Source organism: Copadichromis virginalis, linkage group LG5, assembly GCF_057382275.1.
Source record: "Copadichromis virginalis isolate Kocher_CV1m ecotype Utaka linkage group LG5, C_Virginalis_male_GT1.1, whole genome shotgun sequence".
NCBI classification, from domain to species: domain Eukaryota; kingdom Metazoa; phylum Chordata; class Actinopteri; order Cichliformes; family Cichlidae; genus Copadichromis; species Copadichromis virginalis.
This window is the reverse complement of record NC_140622.1, coordinates 14,048,568-14,069,246: the sequence shown is the minus strand read 5'-3', so window position 1 is coordinate 14,069,246 and position 20,679 is coordinate 14,048,568. Positions and strand designations below refer to the sequence as shown.

At 42.4% G+C, this 20,679-nt stretch overlaps 1 protein-coding gene across 1 annotated transcript; it reads right to left on the bottom strand.

Moving 5' to 3' along the window:
- Window positions 1-1,038: 1,038 nt before the first annotated feature.
- prickle2b (prickle homolog 2b) lies at window positions 1,039-19,890 on the bottom strand. The gene is made up of 8 exons (XM_085456048.1): window positions 19,833-19,890; window positions 14,078-14,261; window positions 9,456-9,569; window positions 8,598-8,735; window positions 6,478-6,681; window positions 5,695-5,881; window positions 3,793-4,677; window positions 1,039-3,636 (listed from the first exon to the last, which is right to left on the bottom strand). The coding sequence occupies exons 2-8, from the start codon at window positions 14,207-14,209 to the stop codon at window positions 2,690-2,692; spliced, it is 2,607 nt and encodes an 868-aa protein (XP_085312174.1). The 5' UTR covers window positions 14,210-14,261; window positions 19,833-19,890; the 3' UTR covers window positions 1,039-2,689.
- Between the last annotated feature and the right edge of the window lie 789 nt (window positions 19,891-20,679).

Sequence of the window (20,679 nt, the reverse complement as noted above, 5' to 3'; positions counted from 1 at the left end):
TTTTAAATACGCATACGGTACTTGTATGCGCCCTATGGTCCAGTGCGCCTTATGTGTGTGTTAAATACAGTAAGGGCACACATAACTGAGACTGCGCCTTTTAGCACAGTGCGCCTTATGGTCGTGAAAATACGGTACTAGCCAAGTTTTTAATCCTGAGCTAAATTAGCCCATTTCAACAAGTGCCTTTGATGATGCTAGCAGACTTGCTACATTGGTACACCTGGTACATCTGCTCCTGTTGGCTATCTTGTAGAGCCGTACCTTGGCTTCTAAAGATGTGTTTGCTATCAACTTGCACTGCTGTCCTTCATGTCCTTCAACATGGTAAACTTTGAATAATGTTTTATTGGCTATAATGTTAAACTATTTCAGTATGTTCTGATGTTAATAAGACACCAGGGAATGATTGGCCCTAGAAATGGCCCACATGTGCAGCTTTCTTTTGGGCTCTGAATCAGGGCGAGTCGGGCTGCCTCAACATGGCCACAGGTTCACATAATATGGGCCAGATGTCAGGTGCATTGTGACATTTGGGCCATATTTGCCCCTGAATGAGACGCAGATGTTGTATGTATTCCAAATTAGACACAAGTGTGTCTGGTTGAGACTGAATATGCAGCTCACCCTCACAGAAATGTAATTAAATGTCAGTGTCTTAGGCATCATGAAAACCAGCTTTTAATTTGGCCAATTTCAGGAACAACAATGTCTCAGCCACCCCATTAGCATGGGTAACAAAGAATATTTGTAGCATCACCAGGTTTCAATAACTAAATCCCTAGACCTTTGTCAGCAGTTTCCAACTTGTGCAAGCTGATGCAATAAACCAGAAATGCAGTGGCATCTGTTTCCAGGACAATGGACCTCTGTGTGTTTGAATATGAGTGCATACACTGTCGAACAATTCATCTGAGGATGACTCTAACTGGCTTCTACAGCCCACTGTCATTCATTTATTTATTAAACAGATGGACAAAGTGACTCTTTTGCGCACTTCCCCTATCTCTGGAGAGAAATACAGGTCACTCAGTGAAACTCACTGAAGTACTCTTTTATTCCAAATGCAGGACCAGGTCAGCCAAATAACACATGCATAACGTTGTTTTGGTCATTTTTCTATCTCTACATTATAGATATTTAATACATAAATGACTCCAGCTATACAAATATAAAAATATGTGAGGCTTCATTTACAACCATATGTACACTGACTTCATTAACTTAAGTGAAATTATTAATTCTTTTATCTATTTACATACTATTAAACTGAATTCAATAGTACATTATATCCTATATCTAAATCACATTGCATGAAAAAGCAAAACTATACCAATCTGGTAGTGTACACTCGTTTGCTGCGTGGAAATTAAGTTTAAAAAAAAAAATTGCACCTCAGCTTTTGATAAACATTGGGACTTGACAAAACTGCACATGTAACTGTTCGCCTTAATAATCAGGAGTTATTGTGAAAAGTTAAAAAAAAGGGGAAAAAAACATGCAAACACTTGTTTTCTTTACTGTTAACTGACTGTAATTCATCACTGACTTTCAATTACATCATAATCAATGATAAATAACACTGAAAAGTTGGAGTAGGTGATTTTGTTTTTGTTCCAGATGGAGAATTTTAGTGTACACAAGGTGAACAACAGCCCTTTTCAGACATGGGATATATGTAACATTGCTAGCTTCATGAATTTGTTTAAGTCAGAGGGTTCTGTCATTCAGATGTAGGTCCATTTTACATAAATGTTCTCATGGCTTCACTCAAAGCACTGAAGGAAGGAGACTGTCCTCATGTCATATATACGTAGTAAAATCTTTAAAACTTTCTGTCTGTAATCAGCTCTCATTTAATAAATATATATATGTCTGCCAGGTCGATTTGTAGTCATGGGAATACATCCACACATTTTTGTAAACACATTTTAGACACTTTATAAACTGTAGCCTAAAAACTATAACAGGTCATTTGTCTAAAGTCTACAAGGTCATCATCCCTGTCTCCACGTTAAAGATAATTTATTGTAATTTAAAAACCAAGTGCCACAAAAATCTTGCAGCTAACTTACTGCAGGTATGTAATATGCTCAGAAGAAAGACTTCCATAAACAGCTGGAAGCAAACTAACTTGTTTACATTGCTTTTTAATAATGTTTTCTGAACAGGTCAGAATAGGTTAAAGTCATCATTCACAGTCTATCTTCAGTAGGGTATGTTAAGATTATATATACATGAAGTCACTGGTCCATGAGGTATGCACTGACCAGCATTGGTGCTTAAATGTGGAAAATGCAGGATATTAAAACTTTTTCCGGTGTGTGGGGGAAAAGGTCAGTTTATTGTGTTTAAGTTTTTTAAAAAAGGAATGGGTTTGTGGCTTCCTTGAACAGAGTGAGACCATGAGACACCTACTGAGAACTGGTGTCTGATTTGCCAGTTACTGGCTTTTTAACTTCCAAAATAATCATGTCCGTTAGTGAGCTTAACAACTCAGAGCAAACACACATAATCCCTACTATTGTCCAAGCCAATCCATTAATATTACGGCATACTTTCAAACTTATCCAGTGCTTTGTAAGATTGGCACTGCTGAAGTAACATGTTCAGATGTTGCTCGATTAAAGGTAAGGAATGCATGTCTGAAAAGGGCTAAAAAGTTATATAATGAGCAAATGTCAAGATATTAAGAGATAATGCAGTTCTTGCTTTTTCTGCGTTTGCGGGTGTGTAACTGCCCACTACGGTTGGGTCCTCCCATTCCTGCGTTGTTATACTTGTGGACCAGCTCCTGGTTGCTGAGGTAGCGCAGCTGGATGGGCCTGGGTATCGGTTCACCCAAGAAGTAACCTTCATCCTCTGATTCTGAGGATGATGAGCAAGTGGAGCACCAGTCATCGTCATCATAATCATCCCAGGAGTACTGATTCAAGCCAGTGCGTCTGTTGGCCCCAGGGTTTTGTAGACTCAGGTCTGAAGTGGTCCTGGGGCACTGCCTGAAGAGTTGGGGCTGGTATCTTCCCCCTCCTCCTCTTCCACCAAACTGGTCCCTTGCACTCCTTGGTGGCGGGAAACAGTCATAATCCTCTCGGACATGTAGCTGTGGTCTTTCTTGAGGCCTTTGTCTTTGCTCTGCCACCAAGTGGAGAGCGTTTTCTGAACGAGAACGACGGGATCTCCGAGAGCGGTGATGGTGGTGCCTACGCCTCTGTGGAGTCTCTTCTGGGGCATCTATCCGGACACTGGCTCCCCTTCCTCCACCTCCACCACCACCTCCACCCACCCTGCGCTCACTAATGGGAGGCAAGCGTGAAGCGTTGGCGTTGCTCACCAAACTAAGCCCATCTTCCTCCTGAAAGGTGAAGCCAGGTGGTAAACGAGTAATGCCCATACCCATGCCAGAAGGGTCACAGTACTGCATCTGGTATTGAGTGGGTCTGCGAGGGTTCATTTCCATATAGGACTGACCAGCAGTGAGACTGTGAATAGACTCAGAGCTGCGAAACTGCCCTGAGGAGTTGAGGGTGTCCACATGACTTTTCTCAGACACATTCATTCCAGAGTCTTTGCTCAGGTCCGGCATAGAGAACCGTGAAAGGTGCTCCTGACGCTTTCCCCCAGCATCTGAGTTGCCTGTAAGGAAACAGAGTAGAATTTGGAGAAATGACTGCCTTTTACTCACTGTCACTTTAGCTTGAGGAAACATCTTAATATGCAACAACATGCAAACACACCAAACAGAAACTGTAAGTCAAACCAAGATCTAGTGAGTACTACTACCACACCAACCTGTAGCATTGGAGAGAGCCAGAGACTCCATGGATCCTCTTGGGGTCTGCTCTAACGGGGTCAGTTGCTCTGTCAAGTTAAGTGCATTTATTGGATTCCTGCTCCTTGCTGTTTGTTGGGTAGTTGCTGAAGGCCCCGCATCTCTGTCCCTCTGAAAACCGTGCAAACTAATCGAACGCTTGTCTGAGGAGAAGCCATTGTGTTTTTGAGTGCAGTGGGACACCTCAGTGAAGCTCTTTTGGGTCCTCAGTTTGGATGGATAGTACTCTTCTGGAGCTTGCTGTTGGAACCACGTCTCATTCAGAGAGTGGCCTTTCATGGCTGAAATAGGCGGTCGCTTTAAACCTCCATTCTCCTGGATCCTGTAATCCTGCTGTTGATTATTCTGTCCAGAGCAGGTGGGGTTATAGACACTTCTGACATTGCACTGGCTAAGAAGCTGGAGAGGTGTGGGATTAGCAGTTGGATCAGATTGGGATTCATAAGTGTAACCATCGCCTGCTTGCTCCTGGTTCTGCCAGGAAGGTGGCTCACGAGTCAAACTGGGTGTTTGGCTGGACAGACTCAGAAGATCCATTTGTAAAGATAGTGGGTCCACTTCCCCTGAACATCTTTCAGTCTGCACCCCGCCTCCCCCTCCATTCTTTGCTGTTTTAGAGCTGCGTCTGGACTCTCTAGTGGAGCGAGCACTTTGAAAGGCCGAATCAGAAGAGTCGGAGCCATTAGGCTCTTCCCCTAGACTGCATGAGCGGGAGCAGAAGATCTGACCTTGCTTGGGCAGGAAAGGCCGACCCAGCAGAGAGCGTTTACAGCGTGCACAGCAGAAGCAGCCTTCTGTAGCATGCCAGTGCTGCCCGTCATACGTCATCTGGCCTTGATCAATACCTGCAGGAAAGATAAACACATAAATGACAGATACTCATACACATGTATTCAAAGGGCATAACATTTAAAAATTTAATTTAAACCAGCTGTGTTGTGTAAAATTGCAGCATACTGCAAGTAGCTTATACAGTAAGAAAATGGAAAATTGAGCTAGAGGCGGCAACTTTGCTGTGTTTCAGGGTAAACTCATTATGACGCTCGCCCAGCATTGTATAAACACATAGCATTTTGAGAATGTTTCCAGTTGTTGCAGGGGAAAAGAAAACCAGCTATTTGCTAATGACTGCCATCTGGATTGAGAGTGCTTTCTGGTGGTTTTCATTTGTAATCAGTTTTATTTTTGAGGCCAAATACTTTTCTGTATCCTGTCTGACTAATAATTACAGCGCAAATCTGTAGAGAAATGTGTGCCAAAAATCACACCTGGGCATCCTGTCCTGGGAAACACACACGTACGTGTGCAGTTACACATGCATGCACATGAGCACAAACTCGAAGACAGAAAAATTGCTTATAGGAATGTTTCCAGCTGAAAAATCCCCCATTTTCTTCTCTCGCTGGGGTTGTCTCTACACTTATCTGGCACTTTATGCCTTTATAAACTTAAAAAAACAAAAATAGCAACCAAAAACTGGCCCATAATTTGAAAAGTCACGTGATAGTCATCCCTTTGCCCTATGTTGAGTTCCACACTGCATGATGTATATTGTATACAGTTCTGTGCTTTGTAAAGGTAAGTCTGTGGTGTTCAGTTTTGCACCCCTGCCACAAATATTCTGAACTTTATTCCATGAAAAAATGCTGAAAACAAGACCACAGTCATGCTACTGTAACTCTTTTCTTCTCTGTGCAAACTTGCATCTGAATCCTCTTATATATAAATTATGTATTTGGAACTTTAATAACCTTTCAGCAACCAATTCTTTGCATGAGCTTCTAGTCATTAATGCAGTCCATATGAACAGTGATGGAAACAATAGAGGGAAGTGATGGATGATGGGGAGTGAGGCAGCATACCAATATGTTCCCCGCAGGAATCGCAGTACTCTGCATACAGGGACTCGAAGCAGGAACAGCAGTAGGGCCGTCCCTCCTTCATGATGTAACGCTGACCCCCCAGCACCGTCTCGCACTCAAAACAGCAAAAGTGCTTCATATGCCAGTGACGGCCCTCTGCCTCGGTGCACTCATCTGCAAAGATGATCTAAGAACAAAGACATAAGAAAGAGTATCGTTTATTGAAAGTCCATAGAGATAAAACCTCAGTTGGGTTATTACTGCGTGCTGAATGACAGGACAAAGACTGCTTGCCCTCCCACTCCATACCATTTTCTCCTCTGCAGCTTGGCGCTCTTAGATCATTCTTTGTCGCCAGTTCGTGTAGGAGGCTAATGTGTGTGAGGAACTGAAATCTTGGTGGTGCATTTGCTTTTAATTACGCTGCTGTTAAACCGCTGGGATGCATTTAAGTGCCAAAAGAGTCCTTGTCCCCATTTGCAGAGTAAGAGTCGGCGTTAATGGGCTGGGAGATCAGGATATTGAAACTCAACCCCTTTAAACTGGATAAACCTCAGCAGACATTAAACTGTGACGGAGTGTGCTGTGAACTCGTAAGCGTCGTATGACAGCAATTTGGTGTGTATATAGGCATGTGTAAGTGCAGAGTGCATGTGTGTAAACACTAAAAATAGCCCTGCTGGCACAGTTACAGGCACAGCTTGTCCAAGGGGGTGACGTGTACCTATTAAGACATGACCATCCGCGTGTAGCCTTGTGTGTCTGCGTGTGATGTGCGTTTACCTCATCGCAGGCAGTGCAGCGTGGCTTCAGCCTCTCGGCGTGGTGCCGGCCGCAGTAGATCTTTCCATCCTGGTAGAAATAAATGAGGTCCACCAACAGCTCGTTGCACATGCTGCACACGAAGCACGCAGGGTGCCAACACACACCGTGACCTGCCCGGGATGCGAACACAGCGATGTCTCCGCCGTTTATCTGGCCTCCACACTAAACAGAAAATGAAATGAAACAACTGAATGATTGCTGGGTTTATTTGTCACAATTTACCAGCTTTCTCTTACTGCACTGTTTCGTTTCTTATTTAAAAAGTGTCTAAACCTCAAAGTACAGAATTGAGTGAAACGCTTCTTTGATACAATAATGTAAAATCTTTGCATGTGAAAAAAAAAAAAAAAACAAAACACCCTGTGAGACTCATGTGTCATGATCCAGCAAGAAGTCACATGGCTCAAATTAGTTTTTCAAAGCATAAGGAAAGCTGAAAGTCCATGCCTGCAGAGCTTTTTTTTTTTTTTTTTTTAATGAGCAGACAGGCCAGCATCCTGATTTGTTGTATGGCATCACTGATTGCTTAATGTAAAGTAATTCCTGTTAAAACGGTTCATTGGAAACAGGACATAAGACAGTCTAATCCAATTTGCTCCATTTAGAGGGATGGATTTACAATCTAATCTGACAGGAAGTGAAAAACTGTAAAATAGTTTTAAATCTGGGATGAACTCCATTTATTGGACCTTTAGTCAAACTTACTGGAGCATCAGAGGATAAGGGCCGCAATTCCAACCACTGTCATCATCACTTAATATCACCCGTTACTTAATTGATAATACAATTGATAGATTGGTCTACAAAAAGTTACAGTCAAGTAATACATATACTAAAGCAGAAGTTAATAGCTGTAAATTGGTTGTTCTGTCCAATCAATGGCTGGAAAAGACAGTTTAGCCTCACAAAAGACACCAGAAACCATTCTGTTAACTGAAAATGTTTCACGGATTAAACAGTCACATCAGCGCTACAGAAGATGCAACAAATAAAGAGATTTCCATGAACTTAAAGTCCACCTTCTATTGGATCTCTAATAAGGTCAGGCTAGTGCTGATACCAATCGAACATGCCGGATCAGTAAATCTCTGTCTGTAACACAATTATGCAAGTCGAAAAGGCTGCGAGCACAAAGGTGTGTTCAGGAGGTGGGAACCAGAGAGAAAGAATTTGAAGGGCTGGTGGAGGACACTGGTGGGACAAACGATAGATTTATTAACGGAGAGATATGTAGGGAAGATTAAAAAAAGTGTGATAGAGGCATGGAGGTGTACAATCAGAGAAGACGGGAAGATAAACGAGCAGCAGCACCAGTAAGACGAGAGGAAAGGTCAGGCAGGCAAAGCAGATTTAGAGGGGTGGGAAGGTGGAGACGGAGGTAGAGTTGCAATCAGGTTATCTAACTGGCACAAAGCCTAGAGCTGCAAGAAACCAAAGAGAGGGGGGGAGAATTCAATCAATACAAACTCTCCCAACAATCCACTCCCTCGTGTGTGTGTGTGTGTGTGTGTGTCTGCTAACTGGATAAGAAACACGAGCTATAAAGCAGCTGTACACCCGGAGCACCAGCACAGCACTGAGTATCTCCACCTTGTTTGAGCTTGTTGTAAATAAAATGACAAACGGCCAGTGGATGCATTAAGTGTGTGTGTTTATTGTTAAACGGGAATTCCATTCAGCTCCAAACTTCCATTATATAAGAGTACAAACACTAAGCATCTAGAGAATTTAGAGCAGTCTAACTCAACTATAATGAACTCAGCTGTATTTCAGAATTTTTATAGTTGGTGAGGCATAAAAAAAAGAAAATAAAGTGCGGGCACCATACCCACACACATCACTTTAAGAGTTTGAAGTGAGACAAGGTCACAATAGTAATTTAACTGCATCTCCCTCATTTATATACGTCAACATTAAACCCTGCTGACATGCCAGCAGGTCGTTCCATATGTCTGCCACATCACTCACTTCTGTCACTTCTCTGTCCACATAGAAATGACATTTATAAAAAAAATAAATCAATAAATAACACGGAGGTCAAATGTATATTTTATGCTTTCGACATTTCTTTCAGCTACCTGTTCGCAGATCGCCCCCATCATCGTCACGGGGAGTGGGCGGACGTTGCCCCGACCCAGGTTTTCGCGCTTCCGCTGGTTACTGAAGAGCTTCAGCTCTCGCTTCTCCTCATCATCCAGACTGTTACAGTAGCGCACCTGGATGAAGATCACATGCCCATGAAACCACGAGAACATGAACTGGAGCGGTGACAGAAAATGGATGGATGGATGAATGAATACTACTTAAAGTGAATAGAAGTAGTTTTTTTTTAAGATTTCAATATCTGTATAATGTTTGCCAGGTCAGTGACTGATCCCAGAGTTGAATTAACTGTCATCATGTTTTTGTCATTGCTAAGAAGTGCTGATATTGTGCTCTGCTTTTGCTGGGTGAAAATTGTGAATCAGGATTAACCAGGAACCACGTCACCAAACGAATAACTGGCTCTCAGATCGCAGCTGATGAAACGACTGACCAATCAGATTAGTAGGTGGAATTAAGAACCCACCCACTACCTGACCACAAATTGGTTCTGTGAAGTCCCACTTAATAAAGTGAAAAGAAATAACAGCTCAGGCTGACTGTTAGCCTAAACTAAGGTGGGAAACAGAGCCGACCTTCACGGGGATCCTGTCTTTTAATCTCTTCAAACAAACTGTGGTAATAATTTATTCATGTAACCAACTTTAATAGGCAGCGATAAACACTTCCCTATCTCACCCATTAGGGAGACAGACTCCATTTTTAAAGCATCTGTCTTCTCCCCGCTCCCCCTCTTATCTCTGTATTGCCCTGAAGGAGGTGAGGTGATGGATGGATGGATGGATGGATGGATGCATGGAAGGTGGTGGGGGAGGGCATCTGTTTGGACTCACCTCATTGTCGTGGGGCGGGAGCTGATTGAGCAGCTGTTTGATCCTGTATTTCTCCCCTGGGCTGTTCACGTAGGGCACCTTGTCCTCAGGCAGGGAGCTGTAGTACTGATGAACCTGAGGGAGAGACGGAGAACATTTGGACTGAGGGGCTGTTTTCATTACCAGGTAAGTGCTCAAATATTCTGCAGTAAGTGACTTCTTTCTTTTGTTGTTGTACCATCTACAAAAACTGAGAAATTTCAGCCTTTATTTGATATTGTTTTGATTTTATCATTTCAGGGCTAAAAAGGTAAAACTGTGCAAGGACCAAAGTATCAAGATCTGCCACTGGGAGTCAGTCTCTCTCTCTCTCTCACACACACACACACACACACACACTTTGATTTATGGCCCACCAGTAGAGACTTAATGGAACCCCACCTCTCCATCTCTGCACACTGACAAGGGAATGCATTACTGACCTGTCACAATCACACACACACACACACACACACACACACACACACACACACGAGAAAACGAAATAGTGTTCAACACGTATGCCCCCAGCAATGCAAGCGTGTGGCAGCAGATTAATGCTAATCTGGACATTTCAAATTACTTGGACATTCTTTACATCACCACAGCAGACAATGAGTGTCATTTCTGTGTTATTTATTACACTCTTTTTATTACACTGTAATGAGGGGGGGCTGGGGTATAACTGAGGTCAGGCAGTTATATATGAATGTGACTGGCGAGGGGGGCAAATGAAGAAAGCCACAGGGTTTTTAAAGAGAGGTTTGAGGATAGATGAAAAAGAGAGAACGGGTGAGAGGTGGAGGAGGAGACATGAGAGGGAAAAAGTTAAAAAGATGTGAGTGTAGAGGAAGATATCTTTGTGTGCGGAGAGACGCAAAAATGGGCAAAATGTACACAGAGGACTTTATGAGAGAGACAGCATGTGTGATCGATGCTTGCTGACAAGATCACGTCTCTCTTGATGGCCTACAGGTCAGCTGAATGGATTTACCGACTAGCCTTGTCCTTGGCAATAACACAGTCTGCCACACAAAAACAGATTAACGCAGACGTGCATCAGTGTGTAAACACCCGAATCAAAACTGAGCAGCTTTCGAAAACTCTCTTTAAAGGTGCGGCATCACATCCAGCATCAAAGACGATCTTCATTTCCTTGAAGTATCCACTTGTACAAGCGTATTTGTTACTGGGATGAATTTATAGCAGGAGACTCTTTGCTGTAAATGTAACCCAATTCCTTCTGCTCTGCTTTTGTTGGCTGTCTGCTTGCGTTGGCAATGGACACGAGATCTGTGCTCAGGAGCACAATTTAGGACGGGCATTGAGGGTGGGGTGGAATCTCTGGATAGTCCCGAAACGACCGACTGTGGTCAAGTGCCGATATATTACACAGCACTGACAAACAAAAAAGACAAACTCGTGATGCACGCACACACCCACTGTTAATGATAAATTACAAAACATGCTTCCAAGAACAGCAGGGTTACAATCTGGAGGTGAAAGGCACACTGCCCTGAGGAAAAGATCTAAAGAAAGATACACACACGTACACGCATGCATACGCACGACACACACAAATATTCCAGAGCGAGCTAGAAGAAGCAGCTTGCGATAATAACTGTAATCGAAAACAGACGGAAGTAAAGACAGGGCAGAATTTCAAACTGTACTGAAGGGAGTGTTTTTTAAGGCTGAAGCAAATGGTAGGACTTACAGATGAGTGACAAGAGAGATTGCTTCACACAGCTGGTTTCTATTGCTGTTAATGGCCAGGCAGGCAGGGGAAAAAGACACCACCAGGCACCAGTTCTGACATTCTCACAACAAGCCACTTTGCAGCGGTTAGTAGACACAGATATTATATAGCTGAGAAAATACTGGTAGCTATAGTCAAACACTGCGGAGGAAAAAAAGGGTGTTTTTACTGTGAAGAGAGAGGATTTAACAGCAGTTTTCATTCATTTCCCTCCTGTTCTCACGTCTTTGCTGACATGTGTGAATGCCCATGGTGCAAAACTGTGCCAAACACCGCTAACATATGACACCTAAACACAAAGCAGAAGTGATGTTTATAGGAATATTACTAGCTTTAAAGATACGTGATCATGATCCATGAAGTAATAGAATTTGGACAGCAGGGTGGCACTAAATTTAATTTTTAGAATCGCAGCCATCTATCGATGTCAAATTCAGCAAATATCAATCTCGCTGTGGTGCAACAAAGGTAAAGCGAGGAAGGTAATTCAAGTCATTAGTCCTCTTCATCCTCCAGGGACTATGGATTTTTACACATTTTCTGTCAAATACCCAACTAGCTTTTACATCCACTGACCCATCATTTACTCGTCCTTCACGGCTGCTGGCTGCAATCAAGTCAGAGGCTGATGGTTTTATTGTTCTTGATCTCAGATCGGAATGAGTCCAATTGCCCTCTGGTCTATTTTGGAAAAGGTCAAACTGCCCTCGCTTCTTTCTCTACCTGGCGCTTTTCTATTTAATTCATCTACTTCAAGGCTCTCGGCCCATGTTAGAACCTGACAGAGATACAAGTTTGCATGAAAAACCTAAAATTGAATTTCTATATAGACATGGCACATGGAATTGATGCCTAGCAGAGTTTCAATATTAGACTGCAGCTCTTACACATGAAGAAAATGCTTATCTCTCACAGACCACTGCTAGTTATCATTCTTGCCCTTGACAAACGGTAACTTGGCAACATCCAATAAATCTATTTTAAACGATGAAGAGGAGAGAGCGAGGCGACTAGCGAGGGAGGAAAATGGCCCAATAACATGTCAAACGCACAGAATAATGGCTCCATTTGCTGCTAAAGATTCTTTTGCCGTGTCTGCATTTCAGCACCCTGATAGTGGAAAGTAGAGCTGACGGCACTGTTTGGTTGACAGAAACAATCCCAAGTTATCCCTCAGACACACCTGACTGACCCCAGTCCTGCTTAGAAATGTCTCATTACAGAATAGCAGTACATCACTTGAGGCTGAACAGGAGACAGATACAGTTCTGCAGTTCAAAGCAGGAAGACTCTTGATCTGCAGTTTTTAACCTGAAGTTTTAGCTTTATGTCCACTCTCCTGAAAAAAGTCACACCAGGCCTCCACAGCTTGAATGATTTGTCATGTCAGGGTTGGAAGACAGAAACTGCTACAGCTTCTGGCACATTTCATGTGCTGCCTGCTGCTAGGTTAAAGCTAGAAGTGATTCAGTTTAACAGTCTAATATTCTTTCCATTCTGATGATCAAGTCAATCAAGTATTAAAAAAAAAAACAATCCTGAATCTCTTCTCTAGGCTGTTTAGCATTCTGGTCTTGCCATACTAATCAACCCAGTCCTCTTTATTTCCTGAATGTTCCCGAGGTTATATTTTCACCAAATGAGAACCTAAGTGACTACGGAGTTGTAAGCATGATCCTGGAGAGGGATGAATAATAGCTGGTCTCAGTCCTTTGAGGTCGAAACAGTGTGCCAACAATGTACTTGTCACTTACCCATTATATTGTATATTGTATAGCTTTCTTGTTATATGTAAAATTGTATTTATTTAAATTTTTACTTTTTAATTATTTTACTTGCATTTTTAATCACTTTTATATTTAAATATATTTAAATGTTCATTTGCTATTTATCTAGGGATTGAGAGTAACGCAATTTCTATTCTCTGTATGTCCTGTACATGTGGCAGAATCGACAAATAAAGTTGACTTTGACTTTGACTTTGACTACTGACCAGCTCAGCTCATCAACAAAATGAAACCGGCTTCAATAAACGTTGTTATTGTCTCATAAAGCTGGAAACCCTCCCACGTGTGCGCACCTGCAGTTAAGTGAAGTATTGTAATAGAGGATTTTCTGCACGGGTCCATTTTATGTGCTTATGTATTAACGCAGGCTTAGCTTTGTGGTTGTGAGGGCAATGTAACCTACTGTAAACATGTTTGCAGGGAGAAGGAATTGGAGATTAATTTAACTGCTGGAAGCACATAATCCTTGTTATCCATTAGCTGGGAGAAGGTGCAGTCAGCATGTAATATATGTCGACACATGGCGACATGCAGGTCTAAACGAATAGTTGGAATTTGTATTAGATTTCTGATTATTGTACTAAAAGTGTGTTATATATTTGAACTAACACCTGGCTGTGCATATCTCTGAAAGACTAAGCTTTAACCCATGATCATATTTTACAACACCAAGCCTTATCCTAATTCACTGTATAAACTTACACTGCTCAACTGCCACTACAGTGTATGGTGAAATCGGAGCTTTTGAAAGGGCGCTGTAATGTGATCCCACGTCTTCCGTCATTTCATTTACGTTCAAGCTTTAATTAGCCTCTGTGTTGTATTCTCTACACTGGAGGAAACGAAAAAGCTGTGGATTCAAATGCTCAACAATTAATTTCTTACAAAAACTTCAGCTTCACATGATAAAAAAAAAAAATAGATGAAAGGATTGGAGCGGTACACACAATTACACATATTTTACAAAAAAGGTGACGAGAAGTGATAAGATGGCGTTACTAACAAGACTGAAATGCTGGAAGACCGTGTGCTCCATAGCAGAATAAGACTAAACATACCTGTTCAGGTTTGAGACCCGGTGGAACCCAGGCGTACTCCTCCAAGGCACAGCCTGAGTCATCATCCGAGGTTGAGTTCCTCTGGAAGTCGTACATCAGTTTGGTGACCGTCTTCTCCATCTCTACGGGCATGGCTGTCACTGCATGCTCCTCACGACGACACTTACAGTGTACACAGATCTTCCTGTCGGTGACAAACAAACCCCCCCCCCATCTGTCAGTTCAATGTCACATGTGTGCTTACATGTGCAAATTAAGGACAGATATAATGGTCTAGGAAAAAAGCAATCGTCTAAATGGTAGCTTTAAAGTCTGGTTCATAGTTTGGGCAGTGTTGTGCATCTAAACCTCATGATATCCCTGATCATTATTAAACAAGTTCTGTGTTTGATAGAGTGATGTATAAAGAAGAACAAGAGGTCACATGGTGTGAGCCTCTAGCATCCATCATTAATAATCGAAAATAAACCATTAAAAAAAAATCTTTTCTTTCAAAATTAGTCCAAGAAACACAAACTCGAAGTCTGTGAAACAACTTTTCCCCCTCCACAGGCACTCTTATTCATCTCAGTTGAAATGTCGAGGATTCCCACTGTGGGTTCCCCAGTAAAAGAGGGTGCCACAAATGCAATGCTCATCACTCGTCTGCGGTATGAAGATCTACTGTCAAGCGTGCCTTGGAAATAAGCCGAATACAGCCATCGACAGTGATGGAAAACAGCACTACACAAACACAATACACAGGCACTTTGCTATGTACAAGGTTAGCGAGAACCACTTGCAGATGCTTTGCGAGGACAGTGCCCCACCCCCATTAGCCAAAGGGATCCACCCATCTATAACAGGGAAAGCAATCTGTGTGAGAATTCCCACAGAAAACTTAGATGCAAGAGCAAGGTCAAATTAAGGCACTAGGGGGTCTATAATCATTTGAGCTGCTCTTTCCTATAATTTTCCTAACCCAAGTTAGAATATCGCCCCTTCATTTCCATAAAATAATTCATCACCAATCACAGTACCACTGTCTGATTTTAGCTTCAACACCAAATACAGCTCATTTAATCATTACAGGATTGAAATTAAGCTTATAAAGAATGATTCTGGGTTTGACTGCTCACCTGTCTTGTTGATTTAAAAGCCCATAACATCATTGCTGTTCATCAAAGTAAAGCTGTATTTTTGCAGACACCTCAGCTTGTAACTGTGCTACTATTAGAGTCAGCTGTGTATGAGATGGCTCAGAAAAGGATCGCAATATATGGGTTCAATACTTGAGTGCATGGGCCAAAATGAAAATGTAGCCCAACACTACCAGGTCTGCATTCTGATGCAAAGCATAGAGACAGTGCAACCATACAGATCGCCGTGTCCTTGACAGCTCTAAACCCTGCAAATAGAAACTGGGTGGGCAACGAGGTCACATCCCACTAACCCTTGCTGCCGCTCAGGCGGCCAAACCGGTGAGACAATCCCATTACCTTCTCAGAGGGATGCTGGCTTGTCTGAGAGACAGCCCTATGGAGGAGCTTAGGGGCAGTCAGGACACTGTAACACATCCTCAGCCATCCAAGGTGTCAGTCTATCCGAACAAATGAATGCAAAGTAGTCTGCAATATCTGGCTTCTTGTGAATCAGTTCTTGCAGTGTGATATATTCAGCGTGTAACTGCTCGATATTTCTTGCAGACTTAATTTTTAAACCTTACGGTACTTGTTGAACCTGTTCCCACTATAATGACTACTGAGCAATTAGGTCTGATTGGAATTTCAATCTAGGTACATGTGCAGAGTCAATCCTATTTTCAAACACTGCCACTGGATATGTCCGTAAGCCTTTCTTAACTTTGCTCTGTACTGTAGCTGTGGACTCTTGAGTCTGTTGAGCTCACCGATGGGTGATGGGTGCAGGGCTGCGAAGCTAAGACTCAGTCACAATAACAGTTGGCACTGTCCCAGCGTTTGTGTCAACTACCTGTTAACGTAAAGTGCTCTGAGCCAAACGGCTATAATGCTTCATCGTGTCTCTCCCTGAAAAAAAGCACTTCTTGTCCAAGGGTTTAGCCTTAGTTAACAAAGCTCAAAATCCAATTTGACTTAGCAGTGATTGATTTGAGTGATGAGATAGACAATGAAACACATGGAGCTCACTTTATTTAGTTCGAGCAAAAGGTCTTACTGGCATGCCACAACTAGCCACATGCCTGTAATATATGTATATATACATAGCTGAAGATGGATGAGAGATTATTTAGCGACAGGCAGAAGCCTAAAAAGCTCATGCTTTGAGCTCCAGCTAAAGAAGGACCTCTAAACTTCTGTTGTCATTGTGCAAGGGCAGCCACAGACTTCACACACTCACTACATAAATATTAAGAAAATGCCTGAAGTGGGCAAATATCCCTGTCATGAATATTGATGACCATGATAAACAGAACAGATGTAGATGAAGTCATCAATGAGCTGTCAAGCAGGCAGACTGGGAGAAGGGTGCTTAGCAAATCCCAGTCCCAAGAGGATGATGCCATAGCCGGAGGCAAAGCAGCTTGCCTCAGTACAGCCCAGCACTTTCACAGTTATTACTGATTTAAAGATGATTTGCTGGATGGGAACAGAATCTCATGAATCTATGAGAACATACACAATCACAATGAAAATGGTCAAAGCACAAGGTGGATCCACCACACGAGATAAAGCACATATGAACACTTAAAGGCAGGTATTTTGTCCCTGGGCTAAGAAGGATGAAACCTGAAAGAAAGCCTCTTCACACCACACCTTTCATGTGTCCACTCAGAAGGAGGTGACCCACATCTGTACAGATGTGGGTCAGAGAGACTTCAGAGAGACCATCCTCCAAACACGTCCTGATTTTCTCAAATCAGAAAAAGCAGAGAGTCTGTAGACCTTGAGGGTCCGTTTCCCCTGCTTTCCCCATGATTTACATTCTTCATGGACATGCCTGGGATTTCCCCTCAACTGAAACGTAATCCCCGAGCTTCCCCGTGTAAGCTACATGAGTTCAATTAAATCAGATTTAGAAACTCTGGTAAAACAAGTCAAGCGCATCACTGACGCCTCATAAATGACTGAGATATAGGGAAGGAAGTAAAGAGGCTTGTTATTTTTTTCAAATGTGACTGGGCTTCTTTTTTTTGTCCCCTGGGAGAGCTGATATATCATTGGTCAATCGGAGTGAGGGTTTTATCAAGCCCATGGGGTGGTTGGGGTATGTTTGTGGTTCGCAATGATGTCAGTGGACAATGGTTCTTATTTCAAGTTAATTATAATCATTATTCACCGCTGCAAGATGAGCACCGTATCCCAGGTAACGGGTAATTTTAATACGTAACTAGGGTCTACTGGGCTGCTCTACAATTGCGTACAGTTGTTTTAACTGTTGTCAATCAGTGCAGCAAGCTCTTTAGCAAGCACAGTCTCACAGTTTAATGAAACAGGCTGTAAGATTAAGTTGAATATCTGAAGACAAAACAAAAGTGGGCTCAATGAATTTATTTATTTTATTGATTTTAGAAGCCTGAAATGTGGGGTTAGGCTCTAGTGCTGATTTAAAGGTGATTAAGTTTTAGGAAGGTAAGTTAGGTACTAAAAAAAACCCCATCTGATAAAGAGCAATTCACAGAAGTGCGTCTTTTGAGCAGAAGTCGTCATTTTCTCCCGAAACCACTGCAGCTTTTCCATGGTATCAGAAGGTCAGATTAAAATCTCATCTTTAAATGCAAGCTCTACACAAAAAGCAGAGGTTGCATGATAAGAAGGGAGAGCGGAGAGGACAGGACAGCTGGGCGCAAGGACACTCCAAGTGTTTTTTTTTGTCCCCCCCTCTTCTTCTGCTTTTGTTTTCTTTGGAACAAGAAGCGGAAGAAGATAGAGTCTTTTGTCTTTAACGGCCTCTTGTTAAGCAAATGCAAGCTTTCCGGCAGTAATATTTGAAGATAAATTTTAAAGGCGCTTTGAGAAACAGCCCTGCTTTCACAAATTATAGCTATACAAGCTACACAAGCAAACAAAGTCGTACCTATGGTCTACATTTTCGACTTCAGAGCTATTAAGAGTTAATCACAGGCAAACACGACTGAGGTGTCTCTGGCATAACCCAGGCTTGATAAAGACATTTTCCATGTGTGGCCAATTAGCAAGAACCTGCTGTAACGTGCTGCTGATGGCCAAGATTAGGCCCGCACCCACCTGTCATGGCCACTTATAGATTAGCCTGCTCTTTTGAACTAGGCCCTGGTCTACACTAATGGGCAACATTATTTTACAGCATGTTCAACAAAAAAAAACCCCCAAAAAACTATTATGTTGGCACTGAATTTTGACAGTGTGAGCTGATTTTTTAGTAGATGATTGACAAGTTAACACAGCAAGGGCACTTTGAATTGTCACAAGCAGCAAGAGCACCTGCAAAACCAGCTGTCAAAGTCTGTAATGGCCAAAGTTTGAAAACATAACTCAAGGGATCTTGGATATTTTAACAGTTGTATTATGGGAAATGTAGGCCAATATTGGACCAACCTGAGTTGGTCCAATATGAAAACGGAAGGATAAAAGGAGACTGTGTTTGCATAACATCACACTGGGACACTTTTTTACTATACATGAGATAGGCTCACATTACTCAATGTGAATTCTCAATAAATTGACAATACTTTCGATGGGATGGGAGGTCATGGAAGGGTCAAACTTGCATCAATACAGATGTTGTTTTGGAAGCACTCTGGTGACAGGTCGTTAGTCATTCTCTTTCAGTTCCCAACACACATTAAATGGCCTTGATACACTCTCAGAGAAAGTACAATATTGCTGTTATATCACGCTGACTTTTCTTTCAAAGCACCAGTGAGGAAAAGGCAGGAACCAATGAGCATCCGAATCACCACACCCCCAAAAGACAGTTGTGTATGTCAGAAATGATGTTGGACAGGCGTTTAGGTTCCTGTCAGTCTGCTCTCGGACCAGAGGTGCACAGCGATCCTGCAGCCAGCTGCCACACATTATTCCACATTATTCATTGTCGCCCATTCATGTGCTAATCCAGCGGCGCTTTTCACTGCTAAAAGTAAGTAATAAGTAAACTATTTTAACAGATCAATTAATCTGCATTGAGTTGTGTAATGCAAAGCCACAAAGACGTACAGTCAGCAGCAAACTTCAGGAGAAAAAACGACATAAATAATCAGACAAAGAAAAATACAGATCCTTCTTTAATGCAAACTGTCGAGAAGAAAATACTAATTTGCAGACCTTTACTCGGGCAGACTATTGTCTGTTGTGTCAGTTCAAAATACAATCCATATGTCACACAGCTACACGGTCCACAGCACACATTACTGGTCGGACCAGTGCGCTACAGGAGGTGGGGTGGGGGATATAAACCAGGGAGAACACGTCCACAGAGAGAAAGTTCAGCAATCTGCATTCAAGTGTTATTTACAATCGAAAAAACACCCACTTGTGAAACAGAAGAGTGCAACACCCTATAAAAATCTTGTAGAGGGTTCAACTTGTTTATACATTTAAAAAAAAAAAAAAAAGGCAGTGTGCTTTAACAGTCCTGCGATTATTTTACGCATAAATTCAAATCAGGATTAAGCCAGACAGGACTAAAAGTTCACGACCAGACTGGTGGCGCATTCCCCAATCAATCGAGCCTTTAAAGTCCCCGTCTCCGTTTGCGCTTTTACACAAGAGCTACCAAACAATAACACAAACACTATCAATAATGTGCCCCTTACCTTCTTACAAACTGCAACCGAGAGAAGCCATTACCGTGACCTCGGAGGCTTTGGTGTTGCGGGTTTTAAAATACGCGTTCCTCATTGCAGAATTTGTCACACAACTCCAACTCCAACAGCTTCGCCACGAAAACACGCCACTCTCGCCCGCTGCGTGATCCGCACCCCTCTGCTACATTTATCCCGGCCGTTTAAAAGCCTTTTGTCAACCCTCTCCTCTTCGCAAATACACTCTAGGGGGAGGGGGGGCTCTGCAAACGAGGAAAAGCCCCAACGAAGAGCCAGTATGAAGTGCGTAAAAGCGGATTCCTCTTTTCAGTATGTCCAGCAGTAAGTGCGCAAATTCCACCAGAGGGAGAAAAAAAAACAGATTTTGTCGCTCAACGAGAATAACAGAGCTCTCCTTTGGCAGTAACGTTAAACACTGCTGCCGAGTCTCAGAGAAGATCGGCGCGGACTTTCGGTGCGTAAAAGCCCAGAGCGCTCCAAGAGCTCTGCTTTCTGCTGACAGAGCCACACAGCAGCAGCGCTTTAATCCTCCCCCCGTTTGTCAAGTGCGCTTAGATTAATAGCTCGATTCCGGTTTACCCTTTCAAAATAGAAGCATGGCGTCAAAAGTTTGGTTCACTGGTCGATCTATTATTTTCTTCCTCGTTTGTGTTTATAGCATTTATTTACGCATATTCAGTTTTATTTACTGAAACGCTGTTTCTTCTCTTTTTGACATCAAATTAAAGTCCGTTGCAGTGCAAATGATTCTGTGAAAAGAAGGCCAATGGACCTTAAGTTCTTATTTATAATAACATAACTAAAAATAAAAGTTTGCATGTAATTATGAAACCCACCG

Coding starts and splice junctions, on each gene's coding strand:
- prickle2b (XM_085456048.1), bottom strand. CDS start 14,209: ATGCCCGTAGAGATGGAGAAGACGGTCACCAAACTGATGTACGACTTC. Junction 6,682..8,597: donor TGGGGGCGATCTGCGAACAG/GTAGCTGAAAGA, acceptor TTTTCTGTTTAG/TGTGGAGGCCAGATAAACGG. Junction 5,882..6,477: donor GCTGCACTGCCTGCGATGAG/GTAAACGCACAT, acceptor CTTTGTTCTTAG/ATCATCTTTGCAGATGAGTG.